At 51.8% G+C, this 20,838-nt stretch overlaps 1 protein-coding gene across 2 annotated transcripts in view; it reads right to left on the minus strand.

Annotated features, from left to right (window-relative positions):
- Positions 1-17,769: 17,769 nt before the first annotated feature.
- KIF15 (kinesin family member 15) overlaps positions 17,770-20,838 on the minus strand; it is a 2,141,222-nt gene continuing 2,138,153 nt past the window's right edge. The window contains exon 35 of one of the 2 annotated variants that reach the window (XM_069648268.1): positions 17,770-18,163. In XM_069648268.1, coding sequence (XP_069504369.1) covers positions 18,098-18,163 — 66 coding nt within the window. In that variant the 3' untranslated portion in view covers positions 17,770-18,097. The remainder of the gene's footprint in view (positions 18,164-20,838) is intronic. The other variant, XM_069648269.1, reaches the window with a different exon arrangement.

Below are 20,838 nucleotides of genomic sequence, written 5' to 3' on the forward strand. Positions count from 1 at the left end.
TTCCTTGGATAGGGCAGATCATCTGGTTCCACCCTGCTTCCGAATGTAAAATATTGTGGTGGTGTTGTCGGTGAAGATCCTCACCACCTTGCCCTTGAGGGACGAAAGGAAGGACCTGAGGGCCCAGAACACTGCACGGAGCTCCAAGATGTTGATGTGGAGAGTCTTCTCCTCCAGGAGCCAAAGGCCTCTCGCGTGGAGACCCCCGGTGTGCGCTCCCAACCTTCCAGGGAGGCATCCGTCGTCACCGTCACCTGGTGGGCCAGGGCTAGGAAACCTGTTCCCGCCGTCAGATGAGCGCGGACACCCCACCATCGTATCGCCTGAGCGGGATCCTGTCCTCGAAGCTGCCCGTCGTCGGGATCCAGTGGGCGTCGAGGAATTCTTGCAAGGGCCGCATCCGAAGTCTGCAGTGGCGCACCAGATAAATGCAGCAGGACATCATTCCGAGGAGGGACTTGATAGACCTCACTCTGGCCACGTCCGTGGCCAGCAGACGTTGCACCTTTCCCAGGATGGTCCTTATCCTTTCCTCCGACGGTGAGGCCCGCCGCGCCACTATGTCGAGCTGTGCTCCCAGAAACAGGGCGACTTGCGACAGGACCAGGTGGGATTTTGGAAAGTTGATGGAGAACCCCAGGTCCGTGAGCAGCTGGACGGTCTTCGCAGTGTGTTCCACGCCAAGCTCCCTTGTCCTTGCCCGTATGAGCCAGTCGTCCAGGTAGGGGTAGACGTGGATCCCCTGCAGGCGCAGCCGCGCCGCCACCGGTGCTCGGCACTTGGTGAACACCCTTCGCACCGATTTTAATCCGAACGGGAGGGCCTTGAACTGGTAGTGCCGCCCTTTGACCACGAACCTGAGGCACTTTCGGTGTCTCTTTAGAATAGGGATGTGGAAGTATGCATCCTCCAAGTCCAACGACGACAGGAAATCGCCCTCCTCCAGCTGTCCCAGCACGTGCTGGAGGGTGACCATCCGGAACTTCTGTGCCTTGATGTATTTGTTCAGTCGTTGCAGGTCCAGGATGGGACGCCATCCTCTTGTCTTCTTCTTTACGAGGAAGTATCTTGAGTAAACTCCGGAGCCCCGAAGCCTCTTTGGAACGAGCTCGATGGCACCTTTACTGAGCATCGCCCTTACTTCCAACAGCAGTTGAGGGACGTGATTTTCCTTCCTGGCCACGGGAGGAATGCGTGGGCACCTCTTGTGGAACTCGAGGGCGTGCCCCAGGGCCAGGGCATCCAGCACCCAACGGTCGGTGGAGATGGACTCCCACACGCCGACTAATTTCGTCAGCCGGCCTCCCACCGGGGTGCTTCGGCGGGGGCCCGACCCGACGGTCAGTTCAATCTTGCTTGGAGGCCGCTTTGCCTCCTTGACCACCTTGGCGATGACGGCGGGGTCCACCTGACTTGCCGCGTCCCCTGTAGGCCTCCTGCGACGAAGATCTTGCCGCTTGACGGTACGTAGAGGAGCTGCTGCCGGCTCCCTTGGAGGCACCCTGTCTGCCTCCAGAGCTCCGAAAGGATGGCCGTCGCTGTTGGAGCACACCCAGTGCACGGGCCGTCTCCGTCTTGATCGCCTGAAGGGACTCATCAACCGCCTTGCCAAAAAGGTTGTTCCCATCGAAGGGCATGTCTAAAACCTTGGTCTGTATGTCCTGGCGGAAATCCGTCGCCTTGAGCCATCCTCGTCGTCTCAGGCAAACGGCGTTGCCCAACTGACGGAAACTGGTGTCGCCGATGACCGTAGCCACCGTAATGGCGTGGTCCGAGGCAATCTCACCTTCCTGTAAGATTTCCAGGGCCTCAGTCCTCTTGGCGTCCAGAAGAAAATCCAACAGAGGGGCGATCTTGAACCATAACTCCCTGTCGTAGCGGGCTACGATGGCCAGGGCGTTGGCCACGTTGATGGTCGTAGCTGCAGATGAGATGACCCGTCGTCCCATCGCATCCAGCTTCCTACCCTCGCCGTCCGGCGTGGAGGTTGAAGTCGAGGCCGATGCCCCCCCCCTGCTTTCTTCTTGGCCGCCGCCGAAACGACCAAATCCGGGGAAGGTTGCGCCCTAAGGCACAAGGGGGCAGCGTCGGGGACCCGGTACTACTTCTTGTACCGGTCCTTCTTCGCAGGCGCCGTGGCAGGGTTCTTGAGGAGGGCGAGTCCCTCATCCCAGATGTCATCAAGAAGCGGTACGGCAAGGACCGTCTTCCTTTTAGCCTCGCGCCGTTGGTAAAGGAACCCTTCCTTCTTTTCTTCGGGGCAGAGCTGGAAGAGCTCGGATGCCCTGGAAATCATAGCATGGAAGGATCCAATCTCGTCGGGCGGGGACGCCCGGGCAGCGGGGGACACATTCTGTCGTCATCCCTACCCGTCGTAGTCGTGTCCATGCCTGTATCATCCCCGTGGGTAGTGGACCGGGGGGAAGGCAGAGAAGGCCGCAGAGGCGGGAGAGGAGGCCTAGGATGCGTCCTCCTCCTCTTAAGTGGTGGGCTCTCCGAAGGTCCTGGCTCCGGTTCCCCCGCCGGGTCTGTCTCAGGTACCTCCGTCGGGGGAAGGGGCAACCTAGTCCTTATCTCCGAGCATAAGGACTGGATGGCTGACAAAATGGCCGCCGAGGTGTCATGCGGCGCCGGAAACAACGGGAGCGAGGGCTCTTGAGGAGCCTCGTCTGCGTCACCACCGCCCTTGTCGGGATCCCTCCCAATGGGATGGGCCTCCTCCACGACTTGGATGAGCTCCTCTTCAGTGGTCGTGTCCGTATCCACGACGGCCACCAACCCCTCCGCCACCCTTTCCAACGAGGACTTTGTGGGGGTCTTCTCGATGGGCCTGAAAGACGACTCCCCCCGCGGTGGCAGGGAGACTCTGGTACCTGAGGGCGCCTCCACTGGTGTAGCCTCCACAGGCTGAGCCAGGGCAGCGGCGACATCCTCAGTCGAGGTCTTAGCAGGGTGAATTAAGGCCAACGTCACCTTCTGTACGCCTGGGGCCTTCACCTTGGGGGGAGGGTCCGAGCCTCGCTCCCCCTCCGCCGGAATCTTCGAGATCGACCGGGGCCTCTCCAGAAGCTTTGCCGGGTTCTCGGACTTCCTCTTACCCGAGCCAGAGTGTTGGCTCGTGGTCGATGGCGCCGGGGAGGATGCGCCCTGCCTGGCAGCCAAGGAGCCCGACCGTTCGGCGCTCCCGGTGCCCTCGGACTCGCGGTACTTAGCCTTTTGTTGGGCCCCCGTCGCCGGAGCACCCTCACAGGACTTAGAAGACCGCTCGGACGACTTCTTCTTCTCGCCTGGCGGGCTCTTACCTTCCAACCAGTTGGCGAGACGGAGGTGGCGATCCTTCATGGTCCGCTCCGACATGTTCCCACAAAACGCGCAGTCCTTTTCCTTGTGCGTCTTGTCCTCATGGAGACAGTAGAGGCATAATGAATGCTCGTCCTCCTTGAAAACGTTCTGAAGCTGGCATCCAGGGCAGGTCCTGAACAGCTTCCCGGGCGTCGTGCTCCCTTTCTCCTGGGCCATGTCCGGGGTAGGCCTCGGAACTTCTGGAATCCTCCAAAAGCGTACCTCGATGAAATCTTCACCCTTGAGGGGCGTAGAAACTCAGAAACGGATCCCCGTTGATCGGAAGTATAAACGGTGCAGCTTGAGGCTCTAACCGAAAAAATGAGAAAATCTCCTGAAAAAAGCGCGAAAATGCAGCAAAAGCTCGAGAGCTACAGCACGAGGACTCCCAACACTTGAACGTGCGGTAAAAATCTGAGGCTGGCTGCCGGGGGCGGGGCTTAGGGAGAGGGCAGTCATTGGCTGGGGGCAGTATGACCCAGAGACCAGTGATTGGTTACTACTGAGAAAGACAGATCAGAAACGAAACTGATACTGATTTTTTCTATACCGAGGATTCCCGGCCTGACGACGGGGAATATTCATGAGCATGTGAATCCATGCCAGACCCCATGCTGTAGAAGGAACAAGTTACTTACCTGTAACTGTTGTTCTCCAGCATGTGTCTGGCATGGATTCACATGCTCATGAATATTCCCTGTCATCAGGCCGGGAATCCTCGGTATAGAAAAAATCAGTATCAGTTTCGTTTCTGATCTGTCTTTCTCAGTAGTAACCAATCACTGGTCTCTGGGTCATACTGCCCCCAGCCAATGACTGCCCTCTCCCTAAGCCCCGCCTCTGGCAGCCATCTTCAGATTTGGTAGCATGCAAAGTGGCAGTATGACCAAGCGAAGAGCCGTAGAGGGGTAGGAGGGAGGGTTCGCATGTGAATCCATGCCAGACCCATGCTGGAGAACAACAGTTACAGGTAAGTAACTTGTTCCTTTCTCCAGCATGGGGTCTGGCATGGATTCACATGCTCATGAATATAAGAATACATATGAGTACACACATGCACAACCAACGAGAGGTGGAAAAAGGGCTCAACATTAAGCATTACATCAAAACTCAACATTAAGCAGTTCTTACCTCCTCACCAGGCTCACCTTAGGCGAACAGGTTGCGCAGCACCGCTTGGCCGACCCTGGACTCCTCCCTGGAATCCCGGCCGACGCAGTAGAATCCTGTGAAGGTGTGCGTCGACCTCCACGTAGCAGCCCTGCAGATGTCCAGCAGGGGCACACCAGACAAGAACGCCGTAGTAGCCGCGATAGCTCTGGTCAAATGGGCTCTCGGACGGCCAGGCAACGGTCGGTTTGCCAACCAATGACAGTGCGTGATGCAGCCGGAGAGCCATCTGGAAATGGAAGCCTTCGAGAGAGCCTTCCCTTGGTTCACAGGTTCAAAGTTCACAAAAAGCTGTGATGTCTTCCGAAAACTAATTCAGCGCTCTAGCCACATCCAGCGAGTGCAAAGTCCTCTCGGCCAGTGACGAAGGCGACGGGATGAAAACAGGTAACACCAAGGGCTCATTGAGGTGGAAGTCCGACGGCACCTTGGGCATAAAAGAGGGGTGCGTCCTCAGCACCACCCTTGTGTCGTGAAAAGTCAAGTATGGAGGCTTGCAGGATAGGGCCTGGATCTCTCCCACTCGCCGTGCGGAGGTGATGGCCACAAAAAACGCAGTCTTCCATGACAGGAACTTCAACGATGCCGAATACAGGGGCTCGAATGGGGCCCCCATGAGCCTGATCAGCACCACGTTGAGTTCCCACGCCGGGGCAGGGGCCTTCACCGGCGGGAACGATCGGAACAGTCCCTTCATAAATTCCTTCACCAGGCGATGGGACAAGGACGCCCGTCCTGTGGTTCTGGAGTATCGGGAGATCGCAGCCAGATGTATCTTGATGGAGGCGTGAGCCAGTCTAGCCTTGGCCAGCGACAGTAGGTACGGCAGCACTTGTGGGGCCGTAATCCGTAGAGGGTTAATCTTCTGTGCACGGCTCCAGACATAGAACCTATTCCACTTATGTCCGTAGCACTTGAGAGTTGAGGACGGTATGGCTTTTGCAAGGACCTCTCTGCAGTCAGCCGGGATATCGTACCCTCCAAACTCTAGTGCTGCAGGAGCCAGGCCTGCAAGTTCAGCGACTCCAGGTCGTGATGAAGTATGGCGCCATTTCTCTGGAGAGAAGAGCTGCGTCCGTCGGCAGCTTGACTGGTGGGGATGCTGACAAGTCCAGAAGGTCCGGGAACCAGATCTGCCTCGGCCACGCCAGTGCGACTAGGATCATCCTGCACTGGGACCTCTTGAGCTGGTTGATGAGTCGGAGCAGCAACGGCAACAGAGGGAACGCATATAGGAACAGGCCGTCCGAGGGGAACGAGAAAGCAACGCCCATGCTCCTCGGCTGGGGAAACCTGCTGGCGAACCTCTGGCACTTGGAGTTCGTTGCCGTCGCGAACAGGTCGATCTGCGGTTTTCCCCATCGTCAGAAGAGTCGATCCACTTGATCCTGACGTAGTTCCCACTCGTGGCACGAGCGCAGCTCCCTGCTGAGTGAGTCGGCGATGCTTTATCCCTGCTAGATGAAAGGGCACCAGAAACATCCCTTGGGCGACGGCCCAATGCCACAGATCCTGGGCTTCCTTGGAGAGGGCTGGGGATCTGGTTCCTCCCTGCTTCCGGATGTAGAACATCGTGGTGGTGTTGTCGGTGAAGATTCTCACCACCTTGCCCTTGAGGGACGGCAAAAAGGACCTAAGGGCCCAGAACACTGCACGGAGCTCCAGGATGTTGATGTGGAGTGTCTTCCTCCGGGAGCCAAAGGCCTCTGGCGTCAAGTTCTCCGGTGTGCGCTCCCTACCCTTCCAGGGAGGCATCAGTCATCACCGTTATCTGGTGGGATGGGGTCTGAAAATCTGTGCCCGCTGTCAGATGAGCGCGGGTGCCCCACCACCGGATCGCTCGTCGGAAGGTCTCGTTGAGCGGGATCCTGTCCTCGAAGCTGCCCGTCGCTTGGATCCAGTGGGAGTCGAGGAACTCTTGCAGAGGGCACATCCAAAGCCTGCACAGGCGCATGAGATATATGCAGGAGGACATCATCCCGAGGGGGGACTTGATGGACCTCACCCTGGCCACGTCCGTGGCCAGCAGACGCTGCACCTTGCCCAGGATGGCCTTCATCCTTTCCTCCAACGGCGAGGCCAGACGCGCCACTGTGTTGAGCTTGGCTCCCAGAAACAGTGCGACTTGCGACGGGACCAGGTGGGATTTGGGAAAGTTGATGGAGAATCCCAGGTCTGTGAGCAGCTGGACGGTCTTCGCTGTGTGGTCTACGGCGAGCTCTCTTGTCTTTGCTCGGATGAGCCAGTCGTCCAAGTAGGGGTCGACGTGGATCCCCTGCAGGCGCAGCCGCGCCGCCACCGGTGCGAGGCACTTAGTGAACACCCTGGGTGCTGACTTCAATCCGAACGGGAGGGCCTTGAACTGGTAGTGCCGTCCTTGGACCACGAACCTGTAACGCTCACCTGATTCCCACGGAGGCGCCGGTCTTGGCAGGATGGTGTCTGTGACTCGAAAAGTGAAGTGCAGGACTCGATTGGCTTCCGGGGCTGAGCCTCTTCGCACTGTGTGTCTAACTCGAAGAGTGAGATATCTGCAGGTGAAAGAATATGGGGTTAATGATCTGGGGTTGAAGAAAACCGGAATTCGCGGAGTGCCGGTAAGTAATTCCACACAGGAATAACTATGCTTTTGTCTTCACAGGCGGAGGAGCAGCGTGAAGAGATGGTAGCTGCCGATGGATCAGGTGAGGAAAGCGCTGCGCGTGAAGGTTGCCGTGCTAACCTGTTTCTTGTCTTTGCAGGTGCTACTGAAGGCTGGATACAGGAATGGTAAGCGTTTGTTCTTGCAGGTTCAGGATCGGAAAGAAGAAAACTGGAACAGACATGGTGAGCGTTCTGCTGCGGATGCAGAATAACGCGAAGCACGTTTCATCAATCGGGTGTGGTTTAAATAGCCTTGGAGTGATGAGGCGTCTTCCTCCACGGCCTCGCCTAGGTAAGAAAAGAGTTCCTGTTCCAGAAGAGTTCCAGTGTTGTATCCAGGGAGTGGAGCTTGCCCCACCCAGGTAAGAAAGTAGTCCCGGCTCACAGAGGATTCCTATGTGGCTGGTAAGTAAGCAGCATGGTCTGCTGCAGGTAAGTCCACCCAAGCATCTTCATACAAATTATGAGCCCGGCGCTTCCAGTGCCGGGACCAGTGACTTTGATGAGCCTGGTGCCACCGGCGCCAGGACAAGGTCCAAAAGGTCCCAGTGGGGACCGGCTGGTGCCTAGGATGAAGGTTAGGGGCCTGCTTCCAAGGACGTTGGGCTGGTCCTAGCTCCTTGGAAGCAGTGATCATGACAGAACCTGAGGAACTTTCGGTGTCCTTTCAGAATGGGGATGTGGAAGTACGCATCCTCCAAATCACACGACGACAGGAAATCGCCCTCCTCCGGCTGTCCCAGCACGTGCTGGAGGGTGACCATCTGGAACTTCTGTGCCTTGATGTACTTGTTCAGTCGTCGCAGGTCCAGGATGGGGTGCCATCCTCCTGTCTTCTTTTTCACAAGGAAGTACCTTGAGTATACTCCGGAGCCTCTTCGGGACGAGCTCGATGGCACCTTATTTGAACATCGCCCTTACCTCCAATAGCAGTTGAGAAACAGGATTTTCCTTCCTGGCCACGGGTGGAAAGCGGGGGCACTTTTTTTTAGAAATTGGAGGGCATGCCCCTGGGCCAGGGCGTCCAGCACCCAACTGTCGGTGGAGATGGACTCCCACACGCTGACGAACTTCGCCAGCCAGCCTCCCACCGGGGTGCTTCAGTGGGGGCCCCCGACACCGCTGTCGGTTCAATCTTGCTTGGAGGACACCTTGCCGACTTGGCCTCCCTGGCGACGACGGCGGGGCCCACCCGACTTGCCTCGTCCTCTATAGGCTTCCTGTGACGAGGATCTGGCCGCTTGGCGGTACGTAGAGGAGCCACCGCCGAATCCCTTGGAGGCACCCTGCTTGCCTCCGGTGCTCAGAAAGGACGGCCTTTGTTGCCGGAGAACGCCTAGGGCCTGAGCTGTCTCTGTGTCCGCCTTTATGGCTTGGAGGGACTCATCCACTGTTTTCCCAAACAGGTTGTTCCCGTCGAACGGCATGTCCAACACCTTGGCTTGTACGTCCTGGCGGAAATCCGTCGCCTTGAGCCACCATCGTCGTCTAAGGCAAACGCTGTTGCCTAGCTGGCGGAAACCAGTGTTGGCAATGTCTGTTGCCACCGAAATGGCGTGGTCCGACGCCACTTCGCCTTCTTGCAAGATCTCCAGGGCCTCGGCCCTCTTGTCATCCGGTAGGAAGTCCAACAGGGGGGCGACCTTGTACCATAACTCCCTGTCGTAGCGGGCCACGATCGCGAGGGCGTTGGCCGCCTTAATCGCTGTTGCCGCCGACGAGATAACTCTGCGTCCAGCTTCTTTCCTTCGCCGTCAAGGGGGGGGGAGTGGATGTTGAGGCCGATGCCCCCCCGCTTTCTTCTTGGCCGCCGCTGAGACGACCGAGTCAGAGGTCGGTTGTGCCCTAAGGCACAAAGGGTCCGCGTCGGGGACCCGGTACTTCTTCTAGTACTGATCCCTCTTGGCAGGCGTCGTAGACGGGTTCTTGAGAAGGGCGAGACCCTCGTTCCAGATGTCATCCAGCAGAGGCACGGCAAGGATTGCCTTCCTCTTGGCCTTGCGCCGTTGGTGAAGGAAACCTTCCTTCTTCTCTTCGGGGCAGAGCTGAAAAAGCTCGGATGCCCTGGCGATCATTGCATGGAAAGATCCGATTTCGTCGGACGGGGAGGCCCGGGCTGGCAATGGGAGCTCCGTCCCGTCGTCACCGCCGTTGTCGGTAATCGTCGTGGCTGTGTCCGTTCCCGTGTCATCCCCAGGTAAAGGCTGAGCAGGCCGCGAGGGCTGAAAAGGTGGGGCTGGATGGATCCATCTTCTCTTGTTCGGGGGGCTTCCCGCCGGGCCCGGCTTTAGCTCCTCCGTCGAGCCTGGGTCCGGATCCTCCGTCGGTGGTAAGGGCAATCTCGTCCTTATCTCCGAACATAAGGATTGTATTGCCAACAAAATGGCCGCCGAGTTATCCTGCGGCTCCAGAAGCGACGAGTGACTAGGACCCTCGCCGGTCACTCTGTCACTCTCGTCGTCACCCTCATCGGGATCCCTCCCGCTGGGACGGGCCTCTTCGACGCCCTCGTCGAGGCTCTCTAAGACTTCTAACAGCTCCTCCTCGGATGCTGTGTCCGTGTCCACAATGGCCACCGCCCCCCCTCTTTTTCCGCCGGGGTCTTCACGGGGGTCTTTTTGATGGGTCTGAAAGAGGCTTCCCTCCACGGAGGCAGGGAGACTCTGGGCCCCGAGGTCGCCTCCGCTGGTGTAGCCTCCACAGGCTGCGACAGGGCCACTGCAACTTCCTCGATAGAGGCCTTGGCCGGGTGAATCAAGGCCTTCACCGCCTTGGGCGTGCTTGAGGCCTTCACCTTGGGGGAGGGTCATCGCCTCGCTCCCTGTTAGGGAGAATTCTCTGTTTAGGCTGAATTTCCTAACCTAGTGAGTCCCCCAGCAGCTTTGCTGGATTTTTTGGGGTTTATTTTTTCTCCTGCCAAGAGTGAGACTCTTTTACCCTCACTCTTGGACATGATTTGAGTGTGTCTCTTTGATTCTAGATGTGTTTAATGGGCTATGGGGTCTTTTACTCCATAGGGCTTCATGTGTTTTTGTGATGTGTGTTACACAGCACCCTCAGTGCAGTAACACAGGGGTGTCATAGTGACCCCCCAGTATAGACTCCATACCCCGGGACGGACTACTGTCTCCCAGGGCATGTAAAGTCACCATTGACTTTACTAGTCTCAAATTCTGAACAGAACAAGTACAAACCATCATATTGTGGACGTACTGGCCGGGGCAATTCGATTGCCCCGGGGTCTGTTAGTCGAGGGGGGACGTCTCCGTCCCCCCTGATCGCGTTTTGGCTGGTGGCAGTGGATACTACTTTTTACATTCGACCGCGAATATATCCCTAAGGGATTTCCCATTGTTCAAGGCTACCAACTTTAATTATTTAATTCCTATAGCCTCGAACATACCGCCGGTTTATTTATTTAATATTAATTCTCTGGTTGGTATTTTTTGCCAGAACTCAGTTCTAAAATGTCGTTTGTGTTAGCTTCCGTGACTCCAACCCAAGTTGAGCTCTTTGTTCCACTTTTTGGCGGGCTTCTCCACAGAAGCCCTCCAAAGTGGTGCCACTCTGTCTGGGGTACTTAGGAGGGGTGGAGGGGGATTTAGGCACCCTGGACTGAGTTGCCTAGGCAACTCAAGTCGCACTCCACCCTGATTGGCCCAAGTGGTGAGCCGGCCGGCTCACCACTTAGCATGTTTGAGTGACAGCTAGGCTGAGTGAATGGGGGTTTTCTGCATAAAAGCAGGGCTTTGGGGACTGGAACTTCAGAAGTCGCCACAGGACCTAAGAATCTGACGAGGGAGAAGCTGAGCCGACCTGCTACGACGACACCACCGGTGGAGCCCTGCTGAACCGTCTGACCACTTTTCCCAACGACAGAGAAGATCTCCAGCCCGGAGAGTCTTCTTCCTTCGACTGGTGGGGGATAACCAGTCTGCTTCCTTTTTCGCTTCCTGGAGCATCTCGTGGCCACCTTGCCTCTGCCAAGCACCCCGGCAACCGGGATACCACGTTTTACCACTACCGCGAATCAAAGGTGTTAGGCAGAAACATGTGCAGTTCCCTCGGGGTCCACTGCAAAAGATTTAGGACTACAGGTGTTTGGCAGTAAACCCACTTGGTAGCAGTCTGAACCACACAGATTCACTTGGTAGCTGTGGCTGAGCAGTCAGACTTCCCTCAAGAAGAGTTAGGCAGTATACAGAGTATTCACAATAGGTCAAGAGAACACAGTAGAACAAGTAAACACTGACCAGGGCTTGGTGTAAAAGAGATATAATTATTTATTTTAAACCACATCTAGAAAAACATACAGGCACTAATAGTAAGCAATTCAAAAACACGGTCACTAAAAGATATACACTCCCTTAAAAGAATATTAGACAAGTCTTAAGTAAAGCCCCACTTATTTTCAGACAGCGGTGAGCGCTTAACGTAGATGGCACTCTAATAGTTTGTTTTAAAAAGGGAGAGAAGAGCAGCGAACAAGTTGAAACAGATCCCAACACTTATCAGAACATAACAAGAGAGGAAGGCAAAGTAAAACCGTGAAGTTAGAGTTCAAGAGGCCGGATCCACTTTCAGAGGATCCAAACGAAATGTGTTCAAGGTCACACGGTTGCAGTGTACAAAAGTTTTGTAAAGGTTCAAAAAGGAGTTGGACCAAAGAAAGGGACCAGTTAGAGGGTCAAGGCGGCCAGCCCAGTCCAGAAGGTTAAGGGGTTATTATTACCTTGTAGCAATCTTTAGAAAGGGAGGCCTGGCGGACACGGTACCGTAAAATGGTGAGAACGCTCCAGCGGGGGCAGTTGTTCCTGGCAGCGGATGCATGTTGGTGCTCCGTCCGGGGAAAGAGAGGATCTCTTGTGGAGTAAGACAGGAGTCTGTTGCACTGCCAGGGAAGAAACCAGCCGCAGAGTTTCTCAGGTACAAGGAGCATGTCCGGTGATTCGCGGCTATCCGGCTGCCAGGGTGCTTGGCACGGGCAGTTTGACCACAAACCGGGCTGGGGTGCGAAGAAAGAAAGGTAAACTGGTTGTGCCCACCAGTCAGGGGAAGAAGCCTCTCCAGCCGGGAGATCTTCTCTGTCGTCGGGAAGTGGTGGGTCGGTTCTGCAGGGCTCCACCGGTGGTGTCGTCGTGGTAGGCCGGCTCAGCTTCTCCCTCGTCAGATTCTCAGGTCCTGTGGGGACTTCTGAAGTTCCAGTCCCCAAAGCCCTGCTTTTATGCAGAAAACCCAAATTCACTCAGCCTAGCTGTCACTCAAACATGTTAAGTGGTGAGCCGGCCGGCTCACCACTGGGGCCAATCACACAAGTGTGCGACTTGAGTTACCAAGGTAACTCAGTCCAGGGTGCATAAACTCCCTCCCACACTCCCCGTGGTACCCAGACACAGTGGCACCACTTTTGGAGGCTTCTGTGGAGAAGCCCCCCAAAAAGTGGAACAAAGGGCTCGACTTGGGTTGGAGTCACAGAAGAGAACACAAACGCCATTTTAGAATAGAGTCTTGGCAGAAAATACCAACCGGAGACTTAATATTAATTAAATAAACCGGCGGTATGTTCGAGGCTATGAGAATTAAATAATTAAAGTTGGTAGCCTCGAACAATGGGAATAGCCCATAGGAAAATATTTGCGGTCGAATATAAAAAGTAGTTTCCACTGCCACCAGCCAAAACTCGATCAGGGGGGACGGAGACGTGCCCCCTCGACTAACAGACCCCGGGGCAATCGAATTGCCCCGACCAGTACGTCCACAATATGATGGTCTGTACTGGTTTCTGTTAATAATTTGGGACTAGTAAAGCCAATGGTGACTTTACATGCCCTGGGAGACAGTAGTCAGTCCCAGGGTATGGAGTCTATGGTGGGGTGTCACTATGACACCCCTGTGTTACTGCACGGAGGGTGCTGTGTAACACACACAGGGAAAACACATGAGACCCTATGGAGTAAAGGACCCCATAGCCCATAAAACACATTACCAGTCAAAGGAATACCATAAATCATGTCCAAGAGTGGGAGAAAGAGAGTCTCACTCTTGGCAGGAGGAAAAAAACAAACTCCAGAAATCCAGCAAAGCTGCTGGGGGACTCACTAGGTTAGGAAATTCAGCCTAAAGAGAGAATTCTCCCTAACAAAAAGGTAGTACCTTTAACCGGAAAACTCCGCGGCTGGTTTTTTCCCTGGCAGTGCAACGACCTTCATCTTTCCTCCACGTCGAGATCTTCTCTTCCTCTGGACGAAGCCGCGGCTTGCACCCGCTGCCAGGAACAACTGCCCCCGCTGGAGGATCCTTTCCACATAAGGTACCGTGTTCCGCCAGGCTTCCCTTGCAACCGACTGTACGGGGTACATTTAGCCCCCGTCTTTCGACCCTGGGTTAGCCTGGGACACCCTGGCTAAACTTTTCTGAGCCTAACTAAAACCTTTCTGAACTCCATGCAAGACTTTTTAAGCCTGTTGTCATTGTGTGATCTTGGGTGCATTTGTGCCCTGCTCTCTCCAAGAGTGGGCCCGGCCTATGGACTTTGGCTCACAAGTAACTTTTGACTTTCCTACCTTGCTTAAGAGTTCCTAAGTATTAGTGTGGTGTATTTTCCTACATTCTGCCTTTTTCCCTCCCTTTTTCGTTAACTTATTGGAGTGCCATCTATAGTTAAGCACTCACCTCTGTCTGGAAATAAGTGGTGTTAACTAAGACTGGTCTGATAAGGAATAAGGGATGTATATATAAAAATAGTAACTGTGTTTAGAGTGATTTCCAATAATAGTGCTGGAGTGTTTCAATAAGTGTGTTTTTAAATAAATAATTATATACCTTGATACCAAAGCTCTGGTCAGTGTTTGCATGTGCTATTGTATCTGAGTGCCTATTGTGTATACTTTGCATACTGCCTAACTCTTCTTGAGGGAAGTCTAACTGCTCAGCCACAGCTACCAGGTAAATCTGGGTGGTACAGACTTCTACCAAGTAGGTTTACTGCCAACACCTGTAGTCCTAAATCTTTTGCAGTGGTCCCCAAGGGAACTGCACAGGTTTCTCCCTAACACTCCCCCTCGGCCGAATCCTTCGAGATCGACCGGGGCCTCTCCAGAAGCTTACCCGGGTTCTCAGATTTCCTCTTCCCCGAACCAGAGCGTTGGCTCGTGGTTGATGGTGCCGGGGAAGGCGCGCCCTGCCTGGCAGCCGAAGAGCCCGACCGTTCGGCGCTCCCGGTGCCTGCTGACTCGCGGTGCTTTGCCTTCTGTTGGACCCCCGTCGCCGGGGCGCCCTCACAGGACTTAGAAGACCGCGCGGACTTCTTCTTCTCACCTGACGGACTCCTTCCTTCCAGCCAGTTGGAGAGACGAAGGTGTCGGTCCCTGATGGTCCGTTCCAACATGTTCCTGCAAAACACAAAGTCCTTCTCCACATGCGTTTTGTCCTCATGAAGGCAGTAGAGACATTTCGAGTGCTCGTCCTCCTTGAACACATTCTGTAGCTGGTATCCAGGGCAAACCCTGAACTGCTTTCCGGGTGTCGAGCTTCCTTTCTCCTGGGCCATATTCAGGTAGGCCGCAGAAACTTCTGGAATCCTCCAAGAAGCGTAACTCGACAAAATCTTCACCCTTGAGGGGCGTAGAAAAAAATCCGACACGGATACCCGTTAATCGGATATAGAGACGGTGGAGCTTGAGGCTCTATTTGATCGCAAAATGAGAAATTCTCTTTGAAAAAGCGCGAAAACGCAGCAAAAGCTCGAGAGCTAAACACAACAACTCCCAACACTTGAGCGTGCGGTAAAAATCTGAAGATGGCTGCCAGAGGCGGGGCTTAGGGAGAGGGCAGTCATTGGCTGGGGGCAGTATGACCCAAAGACCAGTGATTTGTTACTACTGAGAAAGACAGATCAGAAACGAAATTGATACTGATTTTTTCTTTACCGAGGATTCCCGGCCTGACGGCAGGGAATATTCATGAGCATGTGAATCCATGCCAGACCCCATGCTGGAGAACAACGTTGTACCCTCTGAATGACCCCCTAAATCTGTGATTGTTTTTCATTGTCTTGTCCAGAGCACTATTCACCTATGTGACCAACAAAAGACACACAAGCAAATCAACACCAGATTCTGATATATAGATACAAAATCAGATGAGCACAGATGCATCCTTCCATCTATACTTTACACTGTTGCCGTGATGTCAGGCAATTTATCACACACACTGGACCAAAAGTTTAGTAGCATAGGGCACCGCCAAAGCATATGCAGAAATCCGCTCTGCACCTCTGGCCTCTGTCATGGTTTTCTTGTTGGATCTGCTTCAGTTTAGCTGGGGAGCAGTGAAACCTACTTATGATTTTGAATTGAATTAGATTGACCCTGGAGTTTAAGAAGAACCGATTCGTCAGCCCACACATCTTGACCGACTCATCAGTTACATCAAAAACGAGGTCAGAAGATAATTTAGTGAGCACCTTAGCTGAAGCATCTGGCAACCTTTCCTGCACTAGTTTACTGAGTGTGGCCCACCACCCTGTGGCCCTCTAGGAGTTCACGATCGATGACAGTAGTGGATTGCCAGGGGATCAATAGGGAAAGAAGGCCACTTCACCTTAAACGCAGAGCACATTCGATAGTATTGTAGAATTGCTCTGTGAACCTCTGTGCGCAGTCCTCCAGTTTAGCATAGATAGGAAGGAACCCCCCAGAGTACACGTCACCCAGTATATTGTAGGCCGTAGCAGCCCACTGAGCTCAAACCTGTGCACACAGTCAGGGGAATATCTGGGGCATTTCCTTATAGTAGGGCGCCACCGATTCCACCCAGCTAAATATCCTGCGCCATACAAATAACGTTGTTGCAAGCTGGTCATATTAACAGTTGTCTTTGTATTCCCCCCCCCCCCAGCAACCGTGTCCGTATATCAACCTTGCCCACTGCTAGTTTCACTATTTTTTACATGCAGTGGTACTTGTTCTAGATGAAACCAATGAGACAAATAGGCAGTATATTTCGAAATCAGGCACCATCAACACCGACTCCTTAGGTTTTAGCAATATGTTCCCACTTTTTCTCAATGCCCCGGGAAATGCCACAGAATGTGATGTGCATGAACACGATGTGAAGGTTAGTGAAGAAAGCTAAGCCTGGCCAAATGGTAACATTCTGGAAAGGGTAAAAGAACTTGGGCAACACTGCCATTCTAATCAGTGCTATTTTTCCAACAATTGACAGTGGGGTATGTCTCCATTTCTTAAGCTTTTTCTACAGTTGCTCAGTCTGGGCCCTAGAGGGAGTGCCAGCATCTGGTTAATGAATACTTTCCGGTGCCCATTTCAGGTTATATTTGCTACCAGGATTTCTAGTTGTGTCAGTGAGAGGGAACAGCTCCAATTTAGCATAATTGAGCATAAACCCTGAGAATTCACCATCATGCGTTACAGTCCTTATGATGGGGACCAGGTTGGCATGCAGGTTTCTTATGCACAGTAGTATATCATCTGCGCAGAGTAAAATGATACCTCATGCACCAGACATGTGGATGCCACGCCTGGCATGTCTCGCTCTTAACAGGTCTGCTAGGGGCTCAATTACAATTGCAAAGAGGTGCCCCGCTCCAATTTCTTGTTTGTTTCTAATATTGAAGATGGAATAGGAGAAGATGACGTCCCCCCTGCTTTCAGAATTAGAAATTGTGCAACCAGGAAGACGGGGCTCAAATCCCCACTATCCACACTTCATACATTATGTGATCCTGAGCAAATCCCTTTTCACTGTGCCATATTATCCTTAACTATCTGTAGAGAGAAACTCACTCATTTGGGTGTATACTCTATATTGTTACTCTATACATAGTTGTAACCATTTATGTTAAGCATGCTGGTGACAAGGCAGGCCGACAAGTGAGGGTTTTATGTTGTGGGGGTGGGTATAGGTATGGGTTTTGTGTTGCAGGTTGGGGTGGCAAGAAGTATGGGTCTTTTGCCATGCCAGCTCATGTTTGATTCTGAGAGCAAACCTAGATCCCCTGGTTCAGCAATTGCTCTGCTCTACCAATGTCATCTCCAGCTTTGCCACCTCTTTACATTGTTATAAAATAATTAAAGATGAGATGGGAAAAGATGTAGCCTGCTGTCAAATTACAAACTGTAATACACTGAAAACTGGGTTCAAATCCCTGCTTTCTCATGTAACCAATTATATTACCTTGGTGAAATAATGTTACTATGTTTGGTATTGGTAAGTGGGAACATTTTCAGGGGTTCAGGGTCTCTGAGAAACCACAAACAAAACTAAATATGTTGCATACGAGGAAAGTTATGTCAATAATGTCTACTTTATATACACTTGGGAATGTGTGGGAGGGGGAGAGGTTGGTATTGAGATTATTTGTTCTAGAAGTTGGGGCGGATGCACTGTGGGCTTGGGCCATTGGACATGGGCTAGAAAAGTAAACTTGCTCCCCAGGCCAAATGTTCCCAGTCCTCCCCGGGTGCCAGAGATGTCGCAACTCCAAAACTAAATCCATTGATACATAGCAGGTCTAAATATTAAACCAACATTACATATTTTACAGAAATGTAAAGAGTATATCACACTGTTAAGCTACACCAGTGCGCAGAGTGAAAATCCATCCAGGTCATTTATTAAATACAATATTAGGTCAGAAAAACATGTGTAAATGTTACCTTGGCAAAATATACATTTTCCATCATATTTAATACAGATAACTAAAGGCAAACAGCTATGACAAGACTGTCAAGAATTTGGATCCCTTCAAATTAATGGAGGGCAAACCACTGAAAATCCAAATGCGCGTTTTACTATGCCATGTTTGGAAAATGAACCAGAAATCCAAACGATACAATTTAAAAAATAATTAAACTAAAAAAAGAACTTGACAGCAAGTAAGCATTTTTCAATTTAAATAGGACCTATTTAACCAAGGCCTTCAGAGGTTTTCACATTTTCTGCTTTCTTTCAGGAACGCATTTTCAAAGCGCAGCTTTTCAACTTCCTACAAGCAGAAAGAGAAATTAGATTGAAAAGTCGTCAAAATTCAGAATGCCACTAGGTACGCTATTGTTTACAAAAAAGGTGAGTATATGAACTTCAGCAACAGAAAAAAACACGACCATTACTAATCATCATAGGCAAAGCCAATAGTTTTGACTTTTGTATAGCAGCTGTATTCTTGTTTACCAGGTATTACCATCATATGCCCAGGTACTCAAATCTGTTAGCAGGTATTGGCATCATAGGCCCAAGTATTTACATTATCGCCAGGGAGTGCTATCAAATGTCTAGGTACACTCCACTGCCATTAAATGCAAGGTACTGGCACCACTGATATAAACTGCCATCAAGTGCCCGGGTGCTCACAACATTGTTGTGCATCGTCATCAAATGCCCTGGTACTCATATAAGCACTGTCCAAGTATTCAAACCATTGTTAGGTACTTTCATCACATGCAGTAAGGAAGGCATGGTATCAAACAGTGAAGACAGACAAGTGATCACAGTTGAAGGGTCTTTATTGAACTTCAATGGGTATGTTGAATGCCTATCTAACCTCAAATCTAAGGATGGGAGCAAGCTACAACCATCAAATAATAAATAATGCATTCCTAGTTGAGTCTCTGCCAAAATAAAAGGGACTATACTAATATACCTATTGCCAATCCTTAATTCTAAATGCAAATGGTGGAGAATAACAATGTATGCAAAAGAAAAGTGTTCAAGAAAGAATATGTCAAGATAGTTGAGAAGTTGGCTTCATTTCCCCAAGTTTTCAGCACAGCATGTTCGAGCTTCGCACATGCTTTGCACGTGTGCTGACTTCTCTGCCACGAGGATACAGTTTAAGCATAGATATCCGGGCCTTCTGTGCCAAAGTCTCTTTACCATTCAAAGTCTCTTTAGTGCTTGTTTATTACGTCAGGCCCTCTGTAATAAATTTCCTTTCTTCACAGGTTTTTCACATTCACAAGTACTCTGGTTCACCATTCACCACGGGTCTCTCTCCTTCAGATTCAGACCCCCTTTAGCACAATATTCACAATTGGTCTCCCTCAATCGGGCTCGGACCTCGGATCTCCCTCATTCGGGCTCAGACCCCTTTAACACAAGGTTCTTAATTGGGCTGCCTTGTTTGGCCTCGGACCGTGTAAAAAAAAATCTAAGACTTTCAATTGTGCAATGGATTTTTCTTAAACCGTTGCAGGACCACTTCGATTCACTTAATTTCTCATCCTCCGCTTTTCCTTTTCATCACTTTTAGCTGGACACCTTACATAGACCTTAGATTGAGCACACTCATGGCGCCGGACCACTCTGTCACCTGTGTTGTATCTTTCTTCTCTTAGTTTAAACATCCACCCGCAATTCAGCTTTCCTCGCGTCTTTCATCACACGTGTTACAAATTTTACTCCTTGTGCTCTTTCTACAATGTTGCTGCTTGCAACCTTGACTTCAACACACACAGGTCTTGCTTCGGTATAACTGACTCATTGGCTGTGTTAATCTTACTGGCGCCGTTTTATCTTGGAGCCAAGGACGGAACCACAGCTGCTGCTGCTCCTCCCCGACTCGATTATCCATGCAGGAGGGCCCCAGGGTATCTCCGACACACAATGCAGGATTATGCAGTCTTGTTTCCTGGACTTACGCCTTTTGATCCAAAGGACTTCGGAAAGTAACGGTTGTTAGGAATAATTCTCATAAATGGTTGATTTCCCTTACCTAAAGAGTCCTCCAGCAGCTTTGCTGGATTTCTAGGATTTATTTCTTTCATCGGGTAAGAGTGTGAGCCTTTTTTCCCACTCTTACATGTGTTTTGCTGTGTGTGTTTTCACTGTTTGTGTGATCTTGGGCACTGGAGCCTCATCTACTCCATGTGCACCACTTTTTGTGTGCGTTACACAGCACCTTCAGTGCAGTGACACAGGGTTGTCTTTGAGACTTCCCACTGACTCCATTTTTCTGGGGCTGACTACTGTCCCCCAGAAACAGGTAAAGTTGCCATCAACTTTATATAGTCACTTTAAACCACAGACCCAGTACACCCCATCTTACATGGAGTATTGGAAAGGGTTAACTCCTACCCCTTTTTGTCTGTACCTCTTGGGGCATTGTTTCGCTCCCTTAACATTAAGACTTGGCTGGTGGCAGTTGTATCTACCCTAACTTTTCTACCGCGATTATCTTATATAACGTGATAATGTTTTAGGCTAGATTATCCTCTAACATAAACCCGCTTGACCAATTACATTTTATTTTGGTTCCGGCAGGGTTTATTCACCATTTCTTTTTGTTAAAGTCTTTCTTGTGTTTTTCTCTGCATGCCAAACCGGGGATGACTCCTTTGTTCGCTGTCTTCTCGCGGGCTTCTGCACAGAAGCCCTTCTTAAGGTGCCTGATAATCTAGGTAGGCAGGATGTGAGGGAGGGACCTTCGGACTCCTGCCATGGGTTGCCTTAGTAACCCAAGTCGCACTCTTGTCTGATTGGCTAAGGGGACTGCCCTTGCCAGGCCAGCCACCCTGCTGTGTGATTTGAGGGCCAGGCTGTATGAATGGGGGAAAACTGCATAAAAAGCAGGTCTCTGGGACTGGAAAGACAGTCACCACTGGAATGAAAGAACCAACGAGGAACTGGAAGAAGAGGACCCCTGCAACGACTGAACCGCCCGCT

This window comes from Ambystoma mexicanum, chromosome 2q, assembly GCF_040938575.1.
Source record: "Ambystoma mexicanum isolate Mex_15411 chromosome 2q, UKY_AmexF1_1, whole genome shotgun sequence".
NCBI classification, from domain to species: domain Eukaryota; kingdom Metazoa; phylum Chordata; class Amphibia; order Caudata; family Ambystomatidae; genus Ambystoma; species Ambystoma mexicanum.